The 9,117-nt window shown below is 39.6% G+C and overlaps 1 protein-coding gene across 1 annotated transcript; it reads right to left on the bottom strand.

Annotated features, from left to right (window-relative positions):
- Positions 1-2,084: 2,084 nt before the first annotated feature.
- utp11 (UTP11 small subunit processome component) lies at positions 2,085-4,749 on the bottom strand. The gene is made up of 8 exons (XM_010767065.1): positions 4,553-4,749; positions 4,313-4,374; positions 4,106-4,208; positions 3,873-3,992; positions 2,943-3,036; positions 2,686-2,816; positions 2,457-2,567; positions 2,085-2,363 (listed from the first exon to the last, which is right to left on the bottom strand). Exons 1-8 carry the CDS (start codon positions 4,610-4,612, stop codon positions 2,280-2,282), a joined length of 765 nt encoding a protein of 254 aa, XP_010765367.1. The 5' UTR covers positions 4,613-4,749; the 3' UTR covers positions 2,085-2,279.
- Between the last annotated feature and the right edge of the window lie 4,368 nt (positions 4,750-9,117).

A 9,117-nucleotide genomic window follows, 5' to 3' on the forward strand; every position in this document is an offset into this window, starting at 1 on the left:
TTCCCCCTCCAGTGGCTCCCAGGAGAGGCTGATGGATGGGCTCTGTTTATGAAGCTGCTGCCACCACAGTGATCAATCAAACCTGGGCTGCTGTGATCTGCTGCTGGACGCCAGGTCCTCAGTCTATTTCACACTACAGGCTGTAGAAACCACACATACAGTTTGTTAGTACTCACTACATGCAAATACAAAGCCACAAAGAGGTTGATGGCGAAAGACAGCACTATGAAAGATGTGGAAGGGGATAGATTTTGTGAATGCAAGTTGAGTGTGCTTGCCTCACCTGAAATATGGGGCTTTAGTGCAGGTACTTGACTCAACAAAGTTCAATTTTGAGGACAGGGACCTGGCGAGGACTGATCAGCAGGGGGATCAACAGAAGAGTTGGTCTTAGTGGCAAGCCAGGGATCAGCTAATCCCAGCTCCACCATGGCACTCTGATCCACACACACACACACACACACACACACACACACACACACACTTTACTGAGAAGTCTAATTAGCCAGAGACGATGAGCCTGTATGAGCTGGGTAGTCTTGTGAGAGCAGATGTGAGGAAGACATGGAAAATGATAGCCCACATAGGCCTTTATCGTGGAATACATTCTGATATGTCACAGTGGAAAAAGCACAGGTGTAAATGATTTAATACGTAATGGCTGAATCCCTTTTTGTACATGCTGGCTGACTGACTGTCACGGCTTAAAGGGACGCCTGAATGGAACAGAGCCGTCTTACATACTATTAGTGACACCTGCCATGACAAGTCGAAATATCTGCTGTAAAAAGGGCCTTTGGGAACAGGTGATGGTTAATACATTGGGTTATCTGATGACACATCACACCATAACAGACTGATGAGAATAACCTGTAGAGAAGGATGTAGCTGTAACAATAGTTACATTTGCCTCTCAAGGGTGTCTTTAACAGGTATTTTTGCATAAGCACAGCTGCAGCTAATACAATTAAAAATGCTAATTATGATTAAAGTGATCTAACGAGCGAGCATTGACAGTAGTATTGTTGTAATTATTAGTGCATGCTATCTGACAACTACATTTGTACTAGCTGCAGCTGTGTGTTACCCTGCTGTGACATGTGAAAATGCATTTTCTGAGGAGTTGCTGCATTTTATTTCAAGGGCTGCAACAAACAAATAAGCTAAACCTGTGCCTCCACCACTCAACTGATTTAGTTGTGCAGCAGACACCAACAACTTGGTGTTTCTGTGGATTTCTCGTAAAATGCTTAGATACAAATATCCAAGTTTATCACGAGGAAGTTTCCCTAAAATCACCAACAAACGGCCCAACATGAGTCAATTCAGAAAAGTTAATTTCATGGCGGCAAATAAACGTTAATCGCTCGCTTCCATCAGTTATACATTGTAAAGGCCTCTTCATCATGTCATTTACCAGTCCACCTTAATGAAAATACCCAACGAATATGACATTGACATGATACTTCCTATCTTTATGAGATGGTAGGACAACCTGAACATAGCTGACACACTCACAATAAGCTGTGAGATACTGGATGAGGCCAAAGTTTTGTTCTTCAGAGCAGAAGATGAATATATTTTTTATAGAACTTTTCGAAAAGTACATTGTGTTATGACAGGTGTGAAATGTGAATGAGGTTCAGCTCCTCGTGTTAATACCTACTGAACAAGAAAGTAGTTTGTGGCGCTTAAGTCGGTGACATCTAATTACAGAAAATGTCATATCCACATTTTAACTCTCAAGTCTACATTTTTTTTGCATGCTATAGACTTCCAGCTTTGTCTATTCCATATTCATATCCTGTGTCTTCAGCCATTGACAGTGATGAAGGCCACTAATGCCACCTACTGGTACAAGAACTAAATACACTCAACTGCAGTCTGACAGCTCAGCACATAACTTCCTCATTTCAAATTCAGCCTTAGGCCTCATAAACTAATTATGCTGTTGTCTCTAATTTCTCGACTTGTTCTAATAGCAACACATTAATAATAAAAAAGTAAAAGTCAACAAACTACTAACCCAAAAAAAGAGGTCAACCACAAGTTATTATGCACATTTGACAACAACTCACAACAAGTGTATGTTCTTTTGATATTTATTTGAAAGAAACTAAAAGTTGTAGATAAATATTTACAAAACTGCATTGCTGCAACATCTTTTAAGGAAATAAAAATGCTCCCATGTCTATGGTGTGATCTCGAAGTCCACTATTTCACCAATATCAGATCGGCAAAGTTGGTGATTTCTTCTCAGCATGACGAGAACATCCCACTCAGCGCTTCCTCTTGACATCAAACTTGTAGATAGCTGCAGCACTGTGAGTCTCCTTTTTTACCTTCACTTTCTTGTTCTTATCCTGGTGCACAGGGTTAAAAAGGAAAGGAAACGTGTTGATTTTTCAGTTGTACTGCGACAATGCTTGTTGTCATATAAGACACTGTTTCCTCACCTGTAGGTCCTTGCGGGTCTGAATCTTCTGGCCGATCACAAACATTTTCTTTTCTCTGTCTATCCTCTGGGAAAGGATCTTGTACTGGTGATTCCTCAGCTTGGCCAACTTCTACAGTTAGAATGAGGAGAGAACCATCAGTGGGTTTGAATGCACTTTGAACCTTAAATTGACAGCAATATGGTCACACACTAAATGAGGCTGATCTCCATGCATTATAGGCACAAACCATCATAGTGCGAGGCTCTACAGCTCCCTGGATGCTCTTTGTCTCCAGAGTTTTCAGAGTTGGTCTGTTGAACACTCTGTCCACCAGCTCAGGGACAGTGTTGAGGTGGTTTGCCAGATCGAATGACTGCACTGAGGAGACACAATAAAACGTTGAGTAAAACATTTAAACTTACTGTATCATTAATAACTATTAAATCCCAACAAGCCAGGGATGTGTGTTCACATTATAATTAACCAATGTGCATTAACATCTACCTTCTTTCTTGGAATCCACAAAGAATGTATGATGGTTTTTCTGTTTGCCGTCTGCCTCCAGAATATGGAGCTCTCCTTTCATCCTCTCAATTTTCTGAAATCAAATGATAAAAAACACAAAGATTTACAGTGGGCAACAACAGGAGCTCTATTTCAGGGAGGATTCCTTTATCAGTAGGAGGTTAGGTAATGGTTGGAGCGCATCTTTAATTTAGGCCCAATTCCAAACCACACCCTACCCACTGCACCTCCGTGATGGAGTGAACTCTGTCTGTAGTCACACTTGCAGCTTAACGAGGCTCCCTCCTTCCAGCTGGAGGGTGAAAATACAGCAGCAAGCTTTGGGACGAACTCCCCTCTCTCCGGCAGAAACAGGAAATGCAATCATTTTTCGTAACAACGGTTTCAAATCAGCATCTCTTGGATTCAAAAATAACAAAAATAAAACTCTAAAAATCTTTTCTGGCATATATTTTTTGTAAACATATTTCTGTTTTAAAATCTGATGCTTATAAGCTGCTTAGTTTTAGCAAATGTCCGTGTAAATATACATCACTTTTACCGTTTTCTAGACTAGACATGAGTAAATTATCCTAAATGTAAACAAATACGAGGTAACCATGAAGTTGTTAACATCTGTATGAAGATATTAAATAGCTCTTGTGGTGCAGTTTATCAGTGAATGTTGCCACGGAACTGTTTGTAAACAGCTTGTTTCCTGACGGACACACACAGCGTAATAAGCAGCAGGGGAAGTCAGGACCGATGCAGACTCGCTGTTTGAGGGCTTGATAGCCCACTCCCCCTCCACACTCGTTGGTTTGGAACAGCACTTAATGTGGCGGACCCTCCGCACGAACAGAGGGGTAGGGTGTTTTCAGTAGACAATCAAGTCCACTTTGATTGTGTTGTTGTGGCAAATCCACTTACCCTGGCCTCTGCCACCCTTTTCATCTCCACATATTTGATATCCTGCGTCCTCATCACTTTCTTCTGCTCCTCTGTTATCTCGTCCTCCTCACCTTCTTTTTTTGCTACATGAATTCCATCCTGTCAACACAAAATAAGCCATATGAAATACTTCAGCCACAGAGATCAGGGGAGATTTACATAGCGTAGCTATTTGTCTCGTCGTGTTGCTTTAATGGTGATCCTTATCTTACCTTCAGCTGGGTGTTGATCATTTTGTAGTAAAACTCATCTGGGTTCTTATCCAGAGCTTTCTTTCGCAGAGCAGAAAGAGTGTTTTGTTTCTTGTGGTAATCACTAAAAAACAGAGCAAAGCAAGCCATTACAACCATCTTACATTTCAAAATCCACATTCAAAGCATAGAAACAAAAGCATGTATCTTTTACGTGATACAACTTACACTGCACGGAGTTTGTAGTCCTTTTTCTTCTCCAGCAATCCCAAATGTTTCCTGAAACCAGGCTGTGTAAAACAAATTATACAGTTAAGACAAGGTATACATCACACTATTTATTACATAACACCACATTTATCAGGTTGGTTATGATATTTAGACATCTCTATAGGGCAACAGTAGTTCATAACATAGCAGCAGGCTAGGAAGCTAGCAAGTTAGCCAACAAAACACTGAAATGCTCACCTGAGATCTTTCATGGTGGTTTTTCTGTCGGGACTTCAACGCTTTCCTGAACGAAGACATTATGGCGAAAGTCGTCCGGCGTAATAAAGCTAAATAGTTTAGGAAAAGAAGATATGTGTCAGGTATGTATAACAACTAAAGGCTGAATCTCCCTGCTGCTTAGTGCTTCCTCCTGCTAGCTGCACACGTGGGTTCCTGCCTGTATCACAGCGAGTAGATTTTTATTTCCGTACCGCAGATTCGCAACTCCACTTACTTTGAAAATACCAAAGTAGTGATAAATCTTGACTGAACATGTATTAACAATAAAACAATGTTTTATTATTGTTTGGCATTTTACAAAACGCGTTCACATAATCATTTATTTGTTTCGATCTATTACAGTGCTGTGAATGTCATACTACGTGTTGTATGAGCGCGTAATAAACAGTAGAGGGTGCTGTTCACATTAAAATGCTATGTGATGTGAGCACCCTGTTGCACATTCCTGCTGTTTGAGCCTTGGTAGCACATTGAAGATGTATTGTGCAGCTGTTGGCAGTAATAAGGTAAATGTATTAAAGTGTTTGTACTTTACTTGAGTTTTCGATCGGATGCTAATTTATACAAATGCTATGTATTTCTACTACTATGGTGACTATTTACTTTATACTAACAAAAACAAGTGTATAAAATATGAACAGTTGTTATGGATTTAAAATAAAGCATACGTATACAATTAGTAGTTTGTTTCATTTTCATCAGGTAAAACAATTAAATGCATCTCACAGGTTTATGCATGAAGTTCGTTTTCAATGATAACTTTCTAGTAAAGTCAAGTTTATTTTTAGTAAAGTGAAGTTTTCAACGCAGGACATTTACTTTTAGTATTTGAATATTGTTTTATTCTGCTTTTACCTAATTTAAGGAAGTTCTTCTTCCACCATTTGTATTAGTTAGATAATTCATTTGAAAAGGAAGGTCACTCAGAGCACACCGAGTTCCACCAAGGTTTCCATTAATGAAATGAATGCATGTATCCGTCCGTGATTCAGATCTGCTTCAAAATTCAACTGGTTCTTTCTTTGAAAATGGTGAGATCCTCCATTTTTCATGAGACTCAGTCCAGTAGTATTCCTATAATCTTGCTGTCAATTAATCCAACAAACAAACCAAACAGAAAACACAACCTCTGTGGCGAAGGTTATAGAATAACATTTTAACCACTTAATCACCCAGTTTCCGTAATAATTGTTCTTATCTCATTACCTCATGTAATTGATTTGGAAAGACATTTATTTTGGCTTTGAATATTCAAGACCACAAATGATACATTATGTGGTTTAATGGCAAAGGGAAATGGGTTTAATTATATTCATCCAAGTATAAGACCAATGCAATTGGCATCTGCCATTTAGATGTTGTATACAAGCCAGACTTGGCCCAGGATCCACAGAACAAGTGAGGGTCATCACACAGTGCTGCTGACTAAATATTTGTTGGCTGCACTGTTCATACATGAAATCATTTTGGTTATTATAATAAAGGCCTGCATTTGCCAGAGCGCAGAGTTAACTCTAATTGGTAACAAGTTTCTGTTTTTCCAACATGGACATTTATTGCATGTTTCCGTTCGGGTTCCAGACTGTTTTGATTTATGTCCAGACCAATGAGACTAAAGGAGATTACATTGAATCTCTGTAATCTTACTAGCAAATTATTCACAAACTTTTCTATATTTTGAGAGGAAAAAAAGTGCTGCAGGAACAAAGACAACAAGGGGGTCATCCAATAGGCTATCCATTTCCAGACATGATGTTTTGGGTAGTGGGTAGACAGAGAGAAAGCTGTAATGGCACCAGTCCCCTAATCTCACCCAGACTCCCAACTTGTTGTGGACATGAGAAGTAGCCTTTAGGACAGAGAGAGATATTCCAGGAAACAGTAATTTCCCTCAATGGCAGCTCACTATTCCCTCACCAACCGCAAGGAATTTGTTTTATATGTGTGAGATTTGCCCGGCATGCAGATTGTTTTGCGGATGATTAGACCTATGAATGGGGTCAGTGTTTCCACATTATGTCACTGGCTTGTTTATCAGTCTGATGGCTAATGACACCGATCCCTGTGAAGATTTCAGCCCAAGGCCCGACTGGTCCACTCAGCCACGAACGTGTTTAACAAGGCAAACACAGGCGGCAGCCAGGATTTATGGGTTAAAATGTCTGCGTTCTGACTTACTTGGCTCCATGCTGTTTAATTCATTGGAGTATTTATCATTACAAGTGAAATGCCTGGTGAGCCATGACAGGGGTAAATACTACTTTGGAAATCAGAAGCTGATGCAAGAGCAGGAGGACAAGAGGCTGTGGGTTGGTTCAGGGTCAGCAATGGAGGAATGCCCTTGTGGGGCACATGCAGAACCGTTTGGTTTTCTTATATGACCCTGTAAAAATAACATTGCTGACATATTGTAAGACTGCTGCACTTGGGCTGAGCTCAGGACTTTGGTATGTCTCCTCTGACCATGGTTGTTCCTCATCTGACGCCAGGCTAGCCCAGTTTAAAAATGCATGACCCAGAAGTTCCCTTCCTCTTAATTTAGCTTCATCTCTTAAAATTATCAAAGGTAGCATGATAACATTATACAGATTAAAAAGTCATCTGGTTGATAAATTGTTGTTGGAAGAGGAGGAATGTATGTAAAACTACTCGTTTTATGCTACTTTATAGTTGTAACCAACTACATTCAGACTGAAATATTGCACTTCCTCCTCCAGTGCTTTAAATGACAGCTAGAGTTATCATATCTGTTATATTTAAAATGTACAATAAGAAACATATATGCTTATTATATACTATGCAAAGAAAAGTCCTTTCTTGTGTCTCCTCTAAACCGAACTCAGATGAAGTAGCCAGTAGAAATTACCTCCACCTTGAGCAGCAATGAAGTCCTTGCATTACGATGCTTCAGTATTAACAATGTGCCTTTACTTGGAATATTTGTATTCTCATTATTGGACATTCCTACCTCAAATAATCCCCTACTCGTTGCCCAAGCCATATACTAGTAGGTGGTGCACTCCTGGGTGGGATTCTCACCATAACCACAAACTCTTGTAAAACAAAAATGTCTACAATTAAGTGCCAATACGGTGCTTATTTTCTCTGCTGGAGTTTTTTTCATACATTGTGGAATGACTTGTTTTATACTCCATCCGAGACAATCACAGCAATGCAGTGGCAACAATTGGATGTGTTTCAGATGAGGAAAATCATGCTTTGTCTGTACTGTAAAAAAAGCTGTTATCGCCAATACCATCAAAAGGATCTTCCAGGTAATGGTGTTTTGCTGGTTTGTTTTGATTGTATTTTTAAAAGCTAGCACATGATGTCTCTCTACATATTCCTTATAAGCTAAAGCTATAAAAAGACTATTTCTACACGCCATTATGTAGGCGAGGAAAACAGACATATTCTGAACAAGCCATACCTACTTACTGTGGGACTTTTAACTATTTTATTGCCTCATTAGTGTGCTGCCATGATGCTCATTAGAGTTAATTTCTCTCCAAAACCACACATCCAAGAAAAGAGTTGAAGGTTTACAATTTAATTTGAGTTTCAGTAAGCAGCATGACAGTCACTTGAGAGGTCATCACCTCTGGCTTCAAAAGGTAAAAGTATGCTTAAAATTGAATTACATGGTGTTTTTCGCCTAGGGTTGAAGATATCTTAAACACAGTTACGTTTCACATCAATCTGTTCAATTTTCACTTTGAAATCTTGTATATGTTTTCTTCAGTGAAAACATTCTCACTTTGTACTGATTACTTAGATATGTAACCCCTATTGCCCTTTTAACTTGTTTTTCAAGACTAAAACAGAGAGATATTTCATGAATTAGGTAAAAAGAGTTACACTTAACCAAGTACTGTAAACGGAAACAGTGAGGCCATTTGTCCTATGATGAATTGACAAGCATCTATCCTCTAATTTGTTGCACGCGGTCTGACAAGACCACGCCTCAGAGTGTAAAATTAGGATTTATAATTAAGGGTTTGTGAGGACTACAGGGTCACAGGACCATGAAAGACAAGGGTCACATGTTTGGAGGTCTTCTATGTTTATTGGGTTATTGCATATGTAAGCCTTCGCAACTGCTTAAATTGCATTTCCAGAAAAATAACTAACAATTACATAAGAGTGTTAAAATGCTTTTAATTGAGTGCTACACATAATTTTAACAGCTGTTAAACAATGGTAATCTTTAACATGTAAACCGTTGAACTATTGCAAATAACCAATTGGGTCCATTAAGCAGCGTCCACACGGCGGGTGCGTTGAAGCTTGCCGGTGCCCCCGCGGTTTGATTGGCTAGAGCTTGTACTGGCATATGATTCGATTGGCTGACGCTTCCGTCGAAGCTTCAAAAGTTGAACATTGTTCAACTTTTGCAACGCGAGCAAAGCGAAGCGACGGAACCACAATACAGTTCGGCAAAGCGTGACGTCACCCCATTCAAAGTGAATGGGCAGAAGCGTTGAAGCTTCAACGCACGCCACCGTGTGGACGGGCCTTTTTAC

Source organism: Notothenia coriiceps, unplaced genomic scaffold (assembly GCF_000735185.1).
Source record: "Notothenia coriiceps isolate Sejong01 unplaced genomic scaffold, NC01 NC01_scaffold00004052, whole genome shotgun sequence".
In the NCBI taxonomy this organism is placed as follows: domain Eukaryota; kingdom Metazoa; phylum Chordata; class Actinopteri; order Perciformes; family Nototheniidae; genus Notothenia; species Notothenia coriiceps.